Source organism: Lithobates pipiens, unplaced genomic scaffold (assembly GCF_037356315.1).
Source record: "Lithobates pipiens isolate NorthernLeopardFrog02 unplaced genomic scaffold, aLitPip1_a1.2 Scaffold_16, whole genome shotgun sequence".
NCBI classification, from domain to species: domain Eukaryota; kingdom Metazoa; phylum Chordata; class Amphibia; order Anura; family Ranidae; genus Lithobates; species Lithobates pipiens.
The window spans coordinates 167,463,683-167,483,915 of record NW_027507748.1 but is presented as its reverse complement, the minus strand read 5'-3'; the positions used below and the strand labels follow the sequence as shown (position 1 = coordinate 167,483,915).

Here is a 20,233-nt window from a genome sequence, read left to right as displayed (position 1 = left end):
CTGTGACAATGGTCACCAGTACACACAGAGTGGTCAATCCCCGCAATGAGGACACAGACAGCAATAAAACCTATAGATGCTACCTAATATAGAAGATTTAAGTATTTCTCCCAAAAATATAAAAGAAATGATAATGCTATGTATTATACAATTTCAAGAGAATCAAAGAATGAAAATCAAAAACTCGTATATTCAAGAAGCCTTTTTTTTGGCTGACAGCCCAACATAAGTTCTTAGCAGTTTATTTTTACATATTTATATTTTTACGTAATTATCTCCAATATTATACTATTTATTGATGTGATCACAATCGATGCACTATTTTTTTTTTTTTGATTTTTCCTTTGGTCATACATGGGGTTATATTGATTGGTGGATAGTTATGGGGGTTGTTTACTAAAGGAAAATCCACTTTGCACTGCTTAGGGCACTTGGAAGTAAAGTCGCTGTAGATCCGAGGGGGGCATGCAAGAAAAATAAAAAACAGCATTTTGGCTTGCACATGATTGGGCGATGAAATTAGCAGAGCTTCCACTCATTTCAGATCTACCCCTTAGATTTAGAGTGACTGCACTTCCAAGTGCACTTGCAGTGCAAAGTGGATTTGCCTTTCATAAATAACCCCCTATGTGTATTTATGGGTTGTACTATTTACACAATGGATTGATGGATTATTCTTTAATATTCACTGTTGGGAAGTGAGAGATCTAGAGGTCTTTTGATTGAAGTTGGATATATTCTATGTTTTAATGGTATTTTTTTCACTTGACTGTTTTTTCATTGGCTTTTAACTTGTTGAAGGGTGGAAAGTTTTGGTTGTCCTAAGCCTGGTGTAGCTGCGGTTCCTCCCTTTTTTTCAGTAGGTGGCACTGTTACCTTTGGCATTAGTATGAGGAGCTACAGTGAAGCTAGGTTATGAAAATGCATACTTTTCTCAGCCAATCTGTAGGAATTGCTCATGGCTGCTGAGCATGCTGGGAGAGCGTACATATTTGGAAGAAGTTAGGTGATCTGGGTCCTCCCACCCAGACCGTGGTCTGGTGTGGATGTGTGAGAAACAGCTGTGCTGGGTAGGCATGAAGCCTAGCCTTGTGCTTCTCACTCTGCCAGCCTGCTCACTACCTTGAGGCATGAAGGAAATGATGGAGACCTGAGATTAAGTACCAGAAGTTACTCTACCATGGATTGGGGAACCATGGAGAGCCTGGTCATATCTCCTGCACTAAGGCTGTGCTGTCTGCATCCACATCTCCTGTTCCATGTCCTGTAAAATCTCTTGAAGAAGAGCTTAGGAGAAGGTGTAGTATGTTAAAAGGAGTGTAAAATCAAAAGTCCAAAGTCTTAATTGTCCAGCTGGTTACAGCAAGGTGGGCAATGGAAAGCCAATGAATTGGGGATGGGGGGGGGGGGCACTCCATCCTCCATCAGGACTTGGTGAAATGGCAGAGTGCAAGGGCATGGGGGGTTGAGGTTCCCTTGCTACATATACTGTGAACATGAGCACTGACTGTTTTCTATAACATCCCCTGCCTGCAGATTAGTATTCTTAGGAGTACGTTTGAGTCCATTTAACATTCTGCTATTACTCTTTGATTTTCCAACCCAAGTGAATGTCCTCTCTTGTCTTGGGGGATCCCATCAGTGAGCTGCTGAATACAGGCTAACTGGACTCAAGTAATAGCTTTGTCCACATTTTAATAACTTGTGAAAATACATGACCTCTACACTACCACTATCACTTGGTCTTAGTAGAATGCGTCATGGCTGACTGCAAGTACTTCTCAATATGTTTAGAGTCATCTGTTCCAACAGAATGCTGTAGGTCAAGATGGTTCCCTCTCATTAACATACAATAGAAGCTCAGCTTCTAAATATTTAACCCTATGTTAAGTCAGTGTTCAAATCTAGTTAATAACTGATAAAGAGGTCTGACAGCACAGTACCGACAAGGTTAATTATGGCAAACACAATTCCTTGTCCCTTCATAAACAAAGAGAACTAAGTAGGATTTTTTCCTTGCTGGAGTTTCCACACAGGAACATCTAAAAATGGTATGCTGCAATTTTTAAATCTATTTTTAAATTATGCTATGGTAACGGGGATATTTAACAAATATAAAGTAGTTGTTATCCCAATTTGGCTGCAAAAGTGGAAATACACTTTAGGCCAGCTCATACACTTGCAAGAAAATCTGTAGTTCTCTCCTAAAATGAAAATTCATGATTAGAACTGTGTTTTTTGATACTAAGGAATTCAGTTTTCTGTCTGTAGACACTAGTTGTAGAGGAAAAGAAAAACTTCTTTGGTTATATTTGTAGTAAGTCATTTTTCTCCTTTCTCTTCCTGATTACGTGGACAATACTTCAGGAGACAATAATTCCCTGCTGCGATCTTCTTCCAGGAACTCCAGTTACTCAAGTTTTTTTTTAGAGTCGTGTTTTCAAGTGATTGATTTTTCCATGCCCTATGATTGAGCTGTAGTAGGCTTGATTCTAAGTTAAATGCCCTGAGTCACTGGGAAAAAAAACATACAGGAACAGTTCCTTAGGTCATCACAAGGAATATAACAAAACTATATATCAGTAGAACAGTAGTAAAAATGTCCAAATAGAAATTCAACTGATGAAAGCGCGTTCATCCGTAGTTGTTTTAGCAGTTTTTTTCTTGTAGACTTGTGATCTTTGAGTGCTTTTATATAAAAAAATAAATAAAACCATACGGAAATGCCGGTTAAGGTTATTTATATTTTATACACAATATGACAGGTATTACTGGACTTATTATACTTTATATAGTGTATGTAACTGTTTTTTTTTACACTTGTAATACAAGTTAGAGGTGAGAATAAACTGTAGATAAGATATAAAAACATAACTGAAATGGAAATAAACTAAAGAAAATAATCTGCTGTTGATAAAGATACAGAATACTCTGTAACTAGATGTAGAAAACCATGTACATTTTTTCAGACTTTTTTCTAACGCCCCTCTCAAAAACATGTCATTAACCTGTTTAACACATGTACATTGCATTTTGTCTACAATTAATTGTAAGCTTAAGTGGAAATTGGAATTTTAATTTCCAAACTTATCATGAAGCACATTCCTAAATGCATGTTTTCTAACTTTGAATTTTTAAATAAAAAACAAGCAGTTGGTAATTTTATTATAGAGATGATAAACTAGAAGCTTAGGTCTAGGTGGTACCGCACTCCGACTGTTTTGCACTGCATACCAGTCACAGTGACAACTCAGACACATGCTGGAGATGTCATAGCTCCACGGGCTACCTCCTACATATATGGTGGCAAAGCCTGTGGATCCAACCATTCTGGCTTGAAGTCCACCGCCTCATCACCAATTTTACTGATATCACCGCACCTTTTCATCACGCCCAATTCTTATTATACCACACTACCATGAACCTGAAATAATACTAACAATCAATAATAATCCTTTTGCTAAATGTGGCCAAATCTGTGATCCCACAACAGTAGAAATCATAATTTCCTCCAACCGCTCAAGTTTTTCCCAGACAAACTTAATTAAATTACACCATGGAATAACAGATTCACATAATAACAACTGCAGTATCTCACAAAAGTGAGTACACCCCTCACATTTTTGTAAATATTTTATTATATCTTTTCATGTGACATCACTGAAGAAATTATACTTTCCTGTGATTTAAAGTAATGAGTGTACAGCTTGTATAACAGTGTGAATTTGCTGTTCCCTCAAAATAACTCAACACACAGCCATTAATGTCTAAACCGCTGGCAACAAAAGTGAGTACACCTCTAAGTGAAAATGTCCAATTTGGGCCCTAAGAGTCAATATTTTGTGTGGCCACCATTATTTTACAGCACTGCCTTAGCCCTTTTGGGCATGGAGTTCACCAAAGCTTCACAAGTTGCCACTGGAGTCCTCTTCCACTCCTCCATGACAACATTACGGAACTGGTGAATGTTAGTGATCTTGCACTCCTCCACCTTTCATTTGAGGATGCCCCGCAGATGCTCAAGATGCTTTTTCTCCCACACACCTAAGAATTACTTTGTCCTGCTAGCCCCCTCTCTACCATGTCTCCCATATTAAAAATTACCCACCCTTTTTAGTTCAATCTTATTTCAATCAAAAATCTTGCATACAAATTGCAAATGAAAAACCCACACAAAAAAAAGAGAGATAAGGAAGGCACGTGGCCTAATGCATGAATCCTTTTAAAGAAAAAGTGGAAGGTTGTACATTTTAAGTACATTGGGGTTGATTTACTAAAACTGGCACACTGAGAATCTGATCCAGTCCAGCGGGCCATGGTGCCAAGCGTTACACATGATCTCTTCTTTAACCATGTAATAATGCACCCAGCAAAGAACATCTCGTGGATGATTGGCAAGGTCTTCCCTAGGGCCTTGGTCAACCCAGTCCAGTTCAATTGGATCATTAGCATTCCTGCCCAGCATAAGTTTAAAGTGATTGTTAAGCTTGAATTTATTTTATTAAATTACTAAACATGTCATACTTACTTGCTCTGTCCTTTCCTCCTCCACTCCTGGCTCCTCCTCTTTGGAGAGTGCCCCCATAGAATCTGAGATCTCCTTTAGCCGAATATTATTTCTGTGGTTCTGATTTTCACTATCCTCTATGTGGAGCTACTAGTGTATGATTCTGATGCCGCATACACACGGCTGGACTTTCTGGCAGAAAAGGTCTGGTCTTCCCGATGGAGTTCTGATGGACTTTTGACGAAGTTACGACGGACTTCCAACCGAACAGACTTGCCCACACATGAATGGACCAAAGTCTGTTCATTTTGAACATGATGACGTACGACGGGACTAGAAAAGGAAGTTCAATAGCCAGTAGCCAATAGCTTCCCTAGTGTCGGACCAGCATACAGACGAATGGTTTTCCCGATAAAACCTTGATTACATTGGACAGATTTGAAACATGATCTATTTCTAGCTCCATCTGAACTTTTGAAGAAAAAAGTCAGATGAAGCCCACACACGATCGTAATATCCGACGGAATAATTTGGAATGATTTTCTGCCAGAAAGTTCGGTCATGTGTACGCAGCATGAGGCTGAGAGGGGCTACTTGATCTGCCTGAGTAAGTGCAAGTGCAAAGATAGTAGATTCAGATGCTGTTACCTGTTGGTGAAGGGCATCCATTTTTTTGTAGAACAAAATTTCCATGTTTTCAGGCCCAAGTGTCAAAATTGCCTTGGAACTCTGAGATGAGGGCTGTAATTTCAGAGCGACGTGTGTCAAATCTGCTGTAGGGCTCTCCTCTGATGTTCCAGGAGCCAACATGTGCTCAGTGTTGACAGATGAGCCTAAACCTCAGCTCGGAGTACTGATGGATTACTGGATATGTTTATTTTACATAGAGGGGGAGGCTGCAGGAGCGCCACTGGCCACCTGCTGCTGGGGAGGAGTTTTAACCGGCGCCATCTTTTCCCTCTTGGGCCAGAATTCCTGCAGGGCTGCCCACAGAAGGTAATGCTGGATGGATCCCCTCTGAGGCGCAGCGATGGCATAAAGGAGAGAGCTCTGCACAGACATGTGTTGTATGGGTGGAAGCAGGCAGTAAAGCAGACAATAGCTGCCAGGGGAACACAGAGCTTAACACCAAGCGTTCTCAGCCTTCCATTGTCCACCATGCCCCCCTCACTACCCACCTTTTACTTCCGCCTTCATTCCTGTACAGTACCCTGTCTTCCCCTTGCACGACTTTTGCATTATTTTACATTGTCCATCACCCTTGGTTGACTCTTTGTAAATGACTTGGTGGGAGGGAACCACGCGGGAAGTGGACAACCTTAGCTTACTTTTAACCCTTGGTTAGAAAAATGTCAATAAACTATTTGTCATGGTTATGCAACAGAGTTTGTCTGCTTACCTGTCTCCATGTGTTCATCTCTAGAGACCAACCGACCCTCACCTGACTGCTTTTGTAATCCATCCTCTGGCATGGCTCCACCCTAGCTCCTATCAGAGAACTCTACATTAACCTGTGCACTGCAGGCCAACCCTGCTGATCAACCTTTGTGTGTTTGGCTTCCTGTTACCTGACGTGTGCTCTTCTGTTGTTCTGTTACCGACTTTGGCGTGTCCCTGACTATCCCTGTTTGCCTGTGATCTTGACCTTTTGGCGTGTCCCTGATTATCCCTGTCTGCTTGTGGCCCCCGACCTTGGCTTTATCCCTCACTATCCCTATCGTCCTGTTGCCTACTGTGGGTGTGAGCTGGGGAACCCTGGGGGTCGCGACCTGGAGCCAGTTGCAGCCCAGTCCATCCTCACCACTAGAGGCTCTGGTGAACACCTGCTGGCTCTTAGAGCCCCAGGGAAACTAACTCTCTAACCCCGGTGGGATCCGTCTTGGTGTTCCGGTGGCCCTGCCTTCCTTATCACCTTGACTCCTGTCCGCAGCAGTCAGCCGTAGGGTCCACAACCTTGCGGTGCACTCCTGATCCCTACGGTGTGCATCTGTCACCTCTAGGTGACCTGACACTAATACCTCAATACAACTGCAAAGTCTATTTCGACTCTACTTTGGCATATCGGAGACCTTGGGATTACCACCCTTACTCAGCACCTTATGTATCCATTATGTTAAATAATGTTATGCTTTATTGCAATACACTGTTTTCATAAATTCCCTGGTCTAGTTAGTTATTTTAAGCTGACAAATGGATATAAATGTAAAAAAACAAAAAGTTTAAATTGTTTTAAGAGCTTGTGTTGAAATGTGACAGCTGCATCATACTGGCTTCAGCTGTCATTCTGCCTTTCTCATTGGGAGGCACAGTGACAGCTGAAACTGGCAGGGTTGCTGGTAAACATATTTATGTGATCACCATGATTGGTAATCACATGATTGGGATCCTATTAGTATGGATCCCAAATGAGTGTGAGTAAGCACTGTCCTTAACTGTTAGTGCATGTATGTTGTGAAACAATGCTATTTCATCTGAAACAAGCTAAACTTTTAACAATAGTTTGTCATGTAATCAGTCATGCATGTGACAGTGCTGAAATCAGAAGGGCCTTTAGTCATACTGGATTCGGGTTAGGTGACCAGTTTTTTACAGCTCATACATAGGCTTGTATGCACTTTATTGACCTTACCATCCATCTCTAATGCCTCTTGGCTGAATGCAGGGGACCTGTCAAATTAAGTTCTTCTTTAACATGGCATATTTTCTGTAGGCAGAGCTGGAAGCTTAGTCTGTACTCAGCAGTGAATGTCACAAGCTGTCCCTGACACCAAAGGTGCAAAAATAAGTAAATACCAAAAGAACAATAATGAGACCTCATGAAGTGTAAATGTTGTATTTACCTTGTCAACAAACCAGTTCAAAAAAACAAATTAAACCAATAAATTTAACCATAATCCTAATTATTTTAATTTATTTGCTTGCTTATTTATTGTTTGGCAATTTGAAACACAGTTTAAGCAGGGAAGCCTGAAAGTATAATAACAGGTTGTAATTCACTGATGTTTGTATAATATTAATAGCCACGTGGACAGTGAATGGTTATTTATTCTCCTCTCTCTGTTTTAGGCAATTGCTGCACCTGCTCCATTCTCTGTAGAAACGAGCTGCCAGTGTAAAGCTCCCCATGAGAAGCTAACCATTGCTCAGGCCCACATAGGAACACCAGGTGAGCTTTTAGATTCTTGTCTTCCTGTAATGAGCAATTTCCGAAAGCAATACCTGTTGAGAAAGTCTTAGTAATCTCTGTATTTTCAGATTAAAGGTGAATTGACTAGATGGTAACAATTTCCTCCCCTATATATTATCAGCCTAAATCATGGCCGACCTTAAGTTTTAAGCTTCTCTATAGGCCTTTCCTCAGGCAACCAAGCGTGGCCAAAAATAACAAAGGACTTACAACATTTGTTGTATAGCTGAATACGTCAGGGTCAGAAACTAAAGTTTATCATTTTAGATGTCAGATTTTGCTGTCGGTCAGATCTACAAATTGGGGTTGATTTACTAAAACTAGAGAGTGCAAAATCCTGTGCAGCTCTGTATTGAAACCAATCAGCTTGCAGGATTTTTGTAAAAGCCTAATTAAACAAGCTGAAGTTAGAAGCTGATTGGCTACCATGCACAGCTGCATGAAATTTTGCATTATCCAGTTTTATTAAATAAACCTTATTGTGTAGTACATGGGCTTATCTAAGCAATTCATTCCGTTTATATCTAGTCAGTTAGACCCTCACACTACACACATGTTGGTAATATTTTCTATCTTGAAGATCAAATCTGAAACATATTTTAAAGTAGGTCATACATGGGTTGAATTCTGAAGGAATTTTCTTACGAAAATTGTAACTAAGAATTTTCTTTCTAATTTCGCCCCATTAGTGGGCTGCAGCAATGGGCAATTTTCGTGCGGCTGTCGAATTTGAGTAGTCGGGCATGTTGAAAATTTTTGCAATAACAAACTAGTTGCTAATCCATGATGGGAGAAATATGCGAGAAATATAATCAAAAAAGAAATGTGCATGAGCTGTGACCTGGAAAGAAAAGGTGGGGTAAAACATGAGGTAAAATTAAAGGTTGGGTTGGTCGAATTTCAAAATCAATGGTTGCATCATCGGATCACAAAGCACAAAATTTCAGATTTTCAAAAGAAAATTTGTTCAGGATTTGATCCATTTATGGTCGGCTTTAAGCCTTTTAAGTTTGTAACCAGCTTGAATTTTTTTTTTATATAATGGGGAAGAGATATAACTGGAGAGAAATGGAAGTCATTGGCCTAAAGGGCAAACACAACAAACTAGTAGACATGTGCAGAGTGAAATATTTTGTTTCGGAATTTCATTTTCGTCTGAAAAATGTATTTATTTAGTTACTCCCGAAATTTGTTTTTATTTATTTCGTTTTTTGTTCAAAAATTGCATTCGTACAAAAATGCACATGAATTATGGTCGAATCTTTCTTTGAAGGCTTATGGTGTCTGTCGAATGTATAAAGAAGATTAGACGGAGCTGCTAAACTCTATATAACCTATAGGTGGAGCATTTGATTCCAGAAATGTACGATTGCAGTGTCGTACAGTTTCGATGCTCCGTCGAATATTATTATAAACATGTGTGTTTTTCGTTGCTTTGTCGAATCTCCGTCGTTCATGTTGAATGAATGGTCTAAGTCTGGCAGTGTCAGGTGTCATCTTTTCTCTCTGTCGAATATTTTCTCTCTATGTCGAAAATTTTCTCTCTATGTCGAATATTTTCTCTCTGTCAAATCTTTTCTCTATATAATCTTGGACTAATAGAGGTAAGGTTAGGCACATTCGACCACAGGTTCAATAAACACAGATTGTTATTGTCAGAGTCACGTCGAATCTCCTATTCTATATCGAACTGTTGTGACAATGAAAACAAAAATAAAGCATTTATTTATGTCGGATCTTTCGTTTTTCGGATTCTGCGCTTTCGTTATCGTTTGTCAAAACGAAAACGAAAATACCTGAAATTCGGACGAAAATGCATTCGGACAAAAACTAATGCACATGTCTACAAACTAGCACTTTGATGGTAGAGACACATTTCTGTGTACCATGCTAAGTGTTACCTAAAGCCAGCCAAATATTAGTGATTAGTGTGCATGGTGAGAGCTGGGTGTTCTGAAAGGACATGGTTTATTCTGACACGCCCCTTCACAACTTCCAACGTCAGCTTATTTTGTTACTCTCTGTGTTCTGTCACATCACATGTCAGATCTGCAAAGGAAGCTGGTGCAGAAAGACCTCCCTCTGCCAGGATGTGATCATAGGCCTGAATGGAGTGCAGGTATCTATATAATGTATAACTAACAAATAAAAAAATAACAATGTCCTATAAAACGAAATATCAAAGTCCACCAAAAGTATGCAAAATCCTCATGCAGCTGCTATATACCAATAAGGAATGGTGGGGGAAAACACTGCTCTAAAGGAATGATACTAAAGTAATAAGCAGCTAACACTCAAGCAAACAAAGCCAAGCAGAAAAATGGTTAATTAGTAGTGATGGCCGAACGGTTCGCCCGGCGGTCGTTTCGCGGCGAATTTCCGACTTTCGCCGTCCGCGGGTTCGAACGCCTTTTTCCGTCGTTCGCCCCGGCGGACTTACGTGTTTAATGTATACAAGAACTTTAACCTTTCGTGACACGTTTATCATGTGTTACAGGACAACCAATTGAGACATGACAGCTCATGGACACTTGGACATTCCCCCTAACCTATAAATACACCCGATCCGGTGGCCATTTTACATTCTTTCTTCTGTCACTGTAGGGAAAGGATCCTGTGTGGAGTAGGGACAGAGAAAACGCTAGCTATTTGGTACACAAAAGTTCTTTTCAGGACTGGTATAGGTGTTAGGTCAGCAGCCTGAGTTTCTTTTGTCAGTTTAGATAAAGGGACAGAGCGCTGTATGCTGCTATTTTAGGGACAGCTCAGCCAGATTAGTCTTTCTTCATCATCATCATCATCATCATCATTAGCTGTTACTATCAGGTCCACAAAAGAGCTGTTCCAGCTAATCGTTCCAGCCTACTCTTTTTTGCCAATTTGTATAGGGACAGGCAGGAAGCAGTGTGTCAGGCAGTGAGGATAATTTTAAAGACTTGCTGTTACTATTAGTTCCACAAAGGTTCTTTTCAGGACTGGTATCAGTGGTACGGTAATAGGCTTGTACACGTATAATATTCTTTCTTCCAAATATAGAAAGAATATTATACTTGACTGCTGCCCTTCTGCTGCAGTCTGCTAATCATTCACAACTCACTTGTTCCACAAAGCTCTTTATCAGGACTGGTAACTTGGTCTGTCTAGGGTGCTACGGTACATAGGCTTGGGTGCGGTACAGTCTGCTGTTCTGTAAGGACCGCTATCGGTCCACAATACATAGGGTTGCCGTGCACTACTGCTGACCGCTGCCCTATACTGCAGCAGTCCTTCAGCGGTATAGGGACTGACGCACAGTCTGCTAAACACTAATACACAACCTGCTTGGTCCACAAAAGTTCTTATAAGGACTGGTAACTTGGTATAGGGTGCTACGGTACATAGGCCTGAGTGCGTTACAGTCTGCTGTTCTGTAAGGACCGCTATCGGTCCACAATACATAGGGTTGCCGTGCACTACTGCTGACCGCTGCCCTATACTGCAGCAGTCCTTCATTGGTATAGGGACTGACGTACAGTCTGCTAATCACTAACACACAACCTGCTTGGTCCACAAAAGTTCTTATAAGGACTGGTAACTTGGTATAGGGTGCTACGGTACATAGGCCTGAGTGCGTTACAGTCTGCTGTTCTGTAAGGACCGCTATCGGTCCACAATACATAGGGTTGCCGTGCACTACTGCTGACCGCTGCCCTATACTGCAGCAGTCCTTCATTGGTATAGGGACTGACGTACAGTCTGCTAATCACTAACACACAACCTGCTTGGTCCACAAAAGTTCTTATAAGGACTGGTAACTTGGTATAGGGTGCTACGGTACATAGGCCTGAGTGCGTTACAGTCTGCTGTTCTGTAAGGACCGCTATCGGTCCACAATACATAGGGTTGCCGTGCACTACTGCTGACCGCTGCCCTATACTGCAGCAGTCCTTCAGCGGTATAGGGACTGACACACAGTCTGCTAAACACTAACACACAACCTGCTTGGTCCACAAAAGTTTTTATAAGGACTGGTAACTTGGTATAGGGTGCTACGGTACATAGGCCTGAGTGCAGTACAGTCTGCTGTTCTGTAAGGACCGCTATCGGTCCACAATACATAGGGTTGCCGTGCACTACTGCTGACCGCTGCCCTATACTGCAGCAGTCCTTCATTGGTATAGGGACTGACGTACAGTCTGCTAATCACTAACACACAACCTGCTTGGTCCACAAAAGTTCTTATAAGGACTGGTAACTTGGTATAGGGTGCTACGGTACATAGGCCTGAGTGCGTTACAGTCTGCTGTTCTGTAAGGACCGCTATCGGTCCACAATACATAGGGTTGCCGTGCACTACTGCTGACCGCTGCCCTATACTGCAGCAGTCCTTCATTGGTATAGGGACTGACGTACAGTCTGCTAATCACTAACACACAACCTGCTTGGTCCACAAAAGTTCTTATAAGGACTGGTAACTTGGTATAGGGTGCTACGGTACATAGGCCTGAGTGCGTTACAGTCTGCTGTTCTGTAAGGACCGCTATCGGTCCACAATACATAGGGTTGCCGTGCACTACTGCTGACCGCTGCCCTATACTGCAGCAGTCCTTCAGCGGTATAGGGACTGACGCACAGTCTGCTAAACACTAACACACAACCTGCTTGGTCCACAAAAGTTTTTATAAGGACTGGTAACTTGGTATAGGGTGCTACGGTACATAGGCCTGAGTGCAGTACAGTCTGCTGTTCTGTAAGGACCGCTATCGGTCCACAATACATAGGGTTGCCGTGCACTACTGCTGACCGCTGCCCTATACTGCAGCAGTCCTTCATTGGTATAGGGACTGACGTACAGTCTGCTAATCACTAACACACAACCTGCTTGGTCCACAAAAGTTCTTATAAGGACTGGTAACTTGGTATAGGGTGCTACGGTACATAGGCCTGAGTGCGTTACAGTCTGCTGTTCTGTAAGGACCGCTATCGGTCCACAATACATAGGGTTGCCGTGCACTACTGCTGACCGCTGCCCTATACTGCAGCAGTCCTTCAGCGGTATAGGGACTGACGCACAGTCTGCTAAACACTAACACACAACCTGCTTGGTCCACAAAAGTTTTTATAAGGACTGGTAACTTGGTATAGGGTGCTACGGTACATAGGCCTGAGTGCAGTACAGTCTGCTGTTCTGTAAGGACCGCTATCGGTCCACAATACATAGGGTTGCCGTGCACTACTGCTGACCGCTGCCCTATACTGCAGCAGTCCTTCATTGGTATAGGGACTGACGTACAGTCTGCTAATCACTAACACACAACCTGCTTGGTCCACAAAAGTTCTTATAAGGACTGGTAACTTGGTATAGGGTGCTACGGTACATAGGCCTGAGTGCGTTACAGTCTGCTGTTCTGTAAGGACCGCTATCGGTCCACAATACATAGGGTTGCCGTGCACTACTGCTGACCGCTGCCCTATACTGCAGCAGTCCTTCAGCGGTATAGGGACTGACGCACAGTCTGCTAAACACTAACACACAACCTGCTTGGTCCACAAAAGTTTTTATAAGGACTGGTAACTTGGTATAGGGTGCTACGGTACATAGGCCTGAGTGCAGTACAGTCTGCTGTTCTGTAAGGACCGCTATCGGTCCACAATACATAGGGTTGCCGTGCACTACTGCTGACCGCTGCCCTATACTGCAGCAGTCCTTCATTGGTATAGGGACTGACGTACAGTCTGCTAATCACTAACACACAACCTGCTTGGTCCACAAAAGTTCTTATAAGGACTGGTAACTTGGTATAGGGTGCTACGGTACATAGGCCTGAGTGCGTTACAGTCTGCTGTTCTGTAAGGACCGCTATCGGTCCACAATACATAGGGTTGCCGTGCACTACTGCTGACCGCTGCCCTATACTGCAGCAGTCCTTCATTGGTATAGGGACTGACGTACAGTCTGCTAATCACTAACACACAACCTGCTTGGTCCACAAAAGTTCTTATAAGGACTGGTAACTTGGTATAGGGTGCTACGGTACATAGGCCTGAGTGCGTTACAGTCTGCTGTTCTGTAAGGACCGCTATCGGTCCACAATACATAGGGTTGCCGTGCACTACTGCTGACCGCTGCCCTATACTGCAGCAGTCCTTCATTGGTATAGGGACTGACGTACAGTCTGCTAATCACTAACACACAACCTGCTTGGTCCACAAAAGTTCTTATAAGGACTGGTAACTTGGTATAGGGTGCTACGGTACATAGGCCTGAGTGCGTTACAGTCTGCTGTTCTGTAAGGACCGCTATCGGTCCACAATACATAGGGTTGCCGTGCACTACTGCTGACCGCTGCCCTATACTGCAGCAGTCCTTCAGCGGTATAGGGACTGACGTACAGTCTGCTAAACACTAATACACAACCTGCTTGGTCCACAAAAGTTCTTATAAGGACTGGTAACTTGGTATAGGGTGCTACGGTACATAGGCTTGAGTGCGGTACAGTCTGCTGTTCTGTAAGGACCGCTATCGGTCCACAATAGATAGGGTTGACGTGCACCACTGCTGACCGCTGCCCTATACTGCAGCAGTCCTTCAGCGGTATAGGGACTGACGTACAGTCTGCTAAACACTAATACACAACCTGCTTGGTCCACAAAAGTTCTTATAAGGACTGGTAACTTGGTATAGGGTGCTACGGTACATAGGCTTGAGTGCGGTACAGTCTGCTGTTCTGTAAGGACCGCTATCGGTCCACAATAGATAGGGTTGACGTGCACCACTGCTGACCGCTGCCCTATACTGCAGCAGTCCTTCAGCGGTATAGGGACTGACGTACAGTCTGCTAAACACTAATACACAACCTGCTTGGTCCACAAAAGTTCTTATAAGGACTGGTAACTTGGTATAGGGTGCTACGGTACATAGGCTTGAGTGCGGTACAGTCTGCTGTTCTGTAAGGACCGCTATAGGTCCACAATAGATAGGGTTGACGTGCACCACTGCTGACCGCTCACCTATACTGCAGCAGTCCTTCAGCGGTATAGGGACTAAGAGTTTTGTCACAGGGTCATTTAAAAAATGACATGCAGAGGAAGAGGCAGGCCCTTCCGCAGGGGTGGTAGGGGTAGGGCAGGAGCAACAGGCTTGAGCCAAAGTGGGAAGTTGCAGAAGGTGCGTTCAATTACTTTAAAGGATGCACCAGACTTGGTTGAGTGGCTCGCTCAGCCTTACTCTTCTGCACCCTCCTCATCCTCTCGATCTGCACCCTCTTCTTCACTCTCTGCTATGTGCACCCCCAAAGACACTACCACCAACAACACGACCACCACCACCACCACCACATACCTTCCGCTTGAGTCACTGGAATTATTTTCCGATCCATATCAAGAGGACATTTCTGATGCGCAGCCACTCTTGGTATTGGATCAGGAAGAGGAGGTAGCAACAAGCGCTACTCAGCAGTCTGACGCCAGTACCCAGATCAGCCCAAGGAGGAGGTTGGTCCCCGGTGTTGCTGCCTACTCTACTTATAGCGGTGGGGAAGGTGACGTTGATGATGACGTGTCTAGTGATGTCACGTGGGTGCCCACAAGAGAGGAAGAGGAGGGGAGTTCAGAGGGAGATATGGACCAGCAGATAGGGAGGAGAAGCAGCAATGACTTACATTGCACAGCAGGGACAAAGCAGACTGCAAATGTATCAGGAGCGAGTCATCGACCATGTACGGTCACATCTGGCGCTCCCAGGACACCGGCACATGGCTCCGCAGTGTGGGCTTTTTTTAACGTGTCCGCTGCTGACAATAGCGTTGCCATCTGCAATCTTTGCAGTCAACGCGTTAGTCGCGGTAAGCCCAATACTCACCTAGGGACGACCGCCTTAAGAAGGCACATGAGCAGCCATCACCGAGCCCAGTGGGAGCAACGGAACACACAAAGCCACACTGCAGGCTCTCACCGTCCAGCCTCGTCTTCTACTTCTCCTTCTCCTCTCTCCTCACAATTGTCCTCCACTCCACCTTCCATCACGCCAAGCTCACATTTTTCTGCAAAAAGGCAGGCTTCCGTGGGCCTAATGTTTGAGCGTAAAAAAATGATGACGCCGGATAACCCTCTTGCCCAACGGTTGGCGGCTGGCTTGTCAGAACTCATAGCCCGCCAACTACTGCCATATAAACTGGTGGACTCGGAGGCCTTTCGCAAATTTGTGGCCATTGGAACACCACAATGGAAGGTCCCAGGAAGGAAGTATTTCTCAGAGAAGGGCATCCCAGAGCTATATGGCCATGTTCAGCGGCAAGTGAATGTATCTCTGGCACACAGTGTCGGTGCCAAGATACATCTGACCACAGACACGTGGTCTAGCAAACACGGGCAGGGAAGGTATATCAGTTTTACTGCCCACTGGGTGAACCTTCTGACGGCCGTCAAGCATGTAACCCGTGGCACCCGTGTAGATTTGGTTTTACCGCCACGGATTGCATGCAGGCCTGACTCTTCTTCTCCTCCTCCTACTCCATCCTCCTCCCTCTCCTCCTCAGCTGCCTCCTCCTTTTCCGCTGCTAGCGTCTCTTCCACTGCACCGCCCAAGCTCCCCAGAACCTATTCCACATGCCAGGTGAGACGTTGCCATGCCGTGCTGCGTCTGTTGTGCCTGGAAGCAAAGAGCCACACTGGCCCGGCACTCCTTTCAGCTTTGCGTTCACAGGCAGATGAGTGGCTAACACCGCTCAATTTGACAGTTGGTAAAGTGGTGTGTGACAACGGTGCCAATCTGCTTAGCGCATTGAAACAGGGCAAAATCACGCACGTGCCGTGCATGGCACACGTCTTAAACTTGGTCGTGCAGCGATTCCTTGTCAAATACCCTGGGGTCCAGGACATCTTGCGGCAGGCAAGGAAAATCTCGGCCCATTTCAGAAGATCTTACACGGCCATGGCTCGCCTTGCTGACATTCAGCGGCGACACCATCTGCCGGTCAGACGTCTTATTTGCGATTGCCCGACGCGATGGAACTCAACCTTCTATATGCTTGATAGGCTGCTCCAGCAGAAACGTGCAGTTAACGTCTACCTGTATGAACTCTGCGAAAGAAACGGTTCTGGGGAGCTGGGTTTTTTTTCACCGCGCCAGTGGCTGCTCATGCGCGACACATGCAGACTTCTGCGGCCATTTGAGGAGATCACCAAACTGGTCAGTCGCAGCCATGGCGCCATCAGTGACATGGTACCTTATGCCTTCTTTCTGGAGCGTGCATTGCGTCGTGTCATTGATCAGGCTGTGGAGGAGCAGGAGCGGGAAGATGAGGAAGTCGCAATGCTGGATGAATTCCCAGGGGGGGCTACTCTATCTGAGACAAGTCAACAACAGGAGTCTGATGAGGAGTCAGAGGAGGATGGTGCCGGGGCGGATGAGCAGGAGCAAGAAGAGCATGCTTTAAACCTTTCTGGGATCCCTGTTGTGCGAGGATGGGGAGAGGAGAATGAAGAGGACGACATTATCCTGGATGATGAGCAGGAGCCAGGCCACCACACCGCTTCCACTTTAGTGCAAATGGGGGCCTTCATGCTCCAGTGTTTTAATAGGGACCCCCGTATAAAAAGCATGAGGGTCAAGGACCAGTACTGGGTGGCAACGTACTTAGACCCCCGGTACAAACACAAAATGGCGGAAATGTTACCGCCGTCGCAGAGGGCTGTCAGAATGCAGCACTTCCAGGCCTTGCTTCGAGAAATGCTGCATTCTGCTTTTGCGTGCGCTGGCAGAGGAGCAATTCCCACTCCCAGAGAAGGATTTGCGGGTACCAATCCAACAGCGCCTGCAAGAAGAGGCCGGTTTGAAGATGTGTTGGTGACTTCGGATATGAGGTCATTCTTTCAGCCGACCCATCGACAGGTGTCATCCGGATCCAGCATCAGGGAACGCCTAGACCGTCAGGTGTCCGACTACATTGGGTTAACGGCCGATGTGGACGCTCTGAGGAGTGATGAACCCCTAGACTACTGGGTGGGCAGGCTTGACCTCTGGCCAGAGCTTGCCCAATTTGCAATCGAACTGTTGGCTTGCCCCTCATCCAGTGTCCTGTCCGAAAGGACGTTCAGCGCAGCAGGGGGGATTGTGACCGATAAGCGTACTCGCCTAGCTCACCACAGTGTTAACTACCTCACATTTCTAAAAATGAATGAGGCATGGATCTCGGAGGAATTCAACACATGTGATCAGTAGACCATGTATATGTCTATAAACAATTTTTGGAATCAAGCACACAGACCTTCTTAATTCATTTGGCTCACTTCCCTGACCCAAAAAAGCACACCGTACTATATGCCCCTACCCTCCTCTTTGAAGAGGTTGAGCGGTGTCATATTTCTACTGGGGCTGCTTATTATGAGGGGTTCCCACCATCCCTGTGCTGTGCTGACTTCCTCCTGGGTGTTCTTATTATGAGGGGCTCCCACCATCCCTGTGCTGTGCTGACTTCCTCCTGGGGGTTCTTATTATGAGGGGATCACACCATCCCTGTGCTGTGCTGACTTCCTCCTGGGGCTGCTTACGGTGCTGCTGTCAGCGCTGTATGTCACGGAGCTGCTGTCAGCGCTGTATGTCACGGAGCTGCTGTCAGCGCTGTATGTCACGGAGCTGCTGTCAGCGCTGTATGTCACGGAGCTGCTGTCAGCGCTGTATGTCACGGAGCTGCTGTCAGCGCTGTATGTCACGGAGCTGCTGTCAGCGCTGTATGTCACGGAGCTGCTGTCAGCGCTGTATGTCACGGAGCTGCTGTCAGCGCTGTATGTCACGGAGCTGCTGTCAGCGCTGTATGTCACGGAGCTGCTGTCAGCGCTGTATGTCACGGAGCTGCTGTCAGCGCTGTATGTCACGGTGCTGCTGTCAGCGCTGTATGTCACGGAGCTGCTGTCAGCGCTGTATGTCACGGAGCTGCTGTCAGTGCTGTATGTCACGGAGCTGCTGTCAGCGCTGTATGTCACGGAGCTGCTGTCAGCGCTGTATGTCACGGAGCTGCTGTCAGCGCTGTATGTCACGGTGCTGCTGTCAGCGCTGTATGTCACGGAGCTGCTGTCAGCGCTGTATGTCACGGAGCTGCTGTCAGCGCTGTATGTCACGGAGCTGCTGTCAGCGCTGTATGTCACGGAGCTGCTGTCAGCGCTGTATGTCACGGAGCTGCTGTCAGCGCTGTATGTCACGGTGCTGATGTCAGTGCTCTGTATTACGGTGCTGCTGTCAGTGCTCTGTATCTCCTGCACCCTCTTGTTTGCCTACCCTGGTCCCTGACCTTCCCTCTCCTCCATTGCCTTCATTAGCTCCATAGTCCTGAATTGTCAGAACAATTTCCCAAATAAAAAAAAAATGCTTGTAGTTATCGATCCCAAATTCACCTCATACATGTATTATGCTATTGTCCAGGTGGTGGGACTACGTGCTACCCCCTAATAATTACCCCGTGGCCGCAAATTCGACCTAAAGGTTTGCGAAATTCGCCTCCCATTGAAGTCAATGGAGCCCGCGGCGAACGGTCGTTTTCGCGAACGTTTGTGTCCGTTCGCGTTTCGCGTTCGCGAAACGTCCCGTCGGAAGTTCGTCCATCACTATTAATTAGTGTAGCGCTTAGTGTTGTGTAAACAAAATACGTGAAAGTGTAATTAAATGTACAGTATGAATGAAATCATACAATATAGTGCACAAAGAAGATTGGTGCAAAACCAAAAAAAGGGAAACTATGTAAACATGGTTCAAAATTGAAGAACTCAATCCAATGTGTCCTACAGCTGTTATAGTCCAAAAAATGGGCAAAAAATTAATATTCCTGTGAGGTGTTGCCAAAGCACGGATTCAATCTGAATATGGTGCTGGAAACTTGAAACCAGTTGTCTGAAGACACATCTACACCGACCAAAAGATGAAAAGATGGGTACTCTTATCGATATGATTGGACACACATGTCGTATGCCAGTGGGTCAAAAAAAGGCTTAGAGTCTCAGTCTGGTGCTGTATGTGGATGGTAGTTGGATGGATCCTGATAGGGGGTCCTCCCCTCTCTGTCTTGGGACTCCAAAGGAGCTGGCGCTTGGATCATAAGCATATCCAGAACTGGCTCTCTCTTTCTCCTACAAAACTCAAGATGGAAAAAATTGTATATGGAAAAAGAACACAAAGGGGGCTCCAAATGGTGCAGCTCAAACAAAGACCAATAGATTTATTGCTATATGTCACAAATCACAAATGACACACAAAATATTTAAAAAGTGATCGCTAAAAGTAAAAAGTATCCAAAAATAAAAAACAATGTGGGCAAGCCCCTGTTGAAGACCCTTAGTGTAGAAACGCGTTGGGAAAGCTTCTCTGTACCCCACATTGCTTTCTATTTTTGGATACATTTTACTGCTGGAATGCTGAATCTGTCATCTTTTAAATGCTGATTTAGACCTCTTGAGTTGTGGGGTCTAAGGATTTGATAATCTGCATTATAATCACCTGGTGGTTGGTGCACAGCAGCTGCATGAAGATTTTGCACACTTTTGGTGAACTTTGATATTTTGTATATAGG

The 20,233-nt window shown here is 44.9% G+C and overlaps 1 protein-coding gene across 2 annotated transcripts in view; it reads left to right on the top strand.

The window, feature by feature from the left end:
- The window catches only part of PCYT1B (phosphate cytidylyltransferase 1B, choline), a 102,838-nt gene that overhangs the window by 32,535 nt on the left and 50,070 nt on the right, over nt 1-20,233 (top strand). For both annotated transcript variants that reach the window (XM_077480770.1, XM_077480769.1), the window contains exon 2: nt 7,574-7,673. In XM_077480770.1, the coding sequence (XP_077336896.1) occupies nt 7,574-7,673 (100 nt within the window). The remainder of the gene's footprint in view (nt 1-7,573; nt 7,674-20,233) is intronic.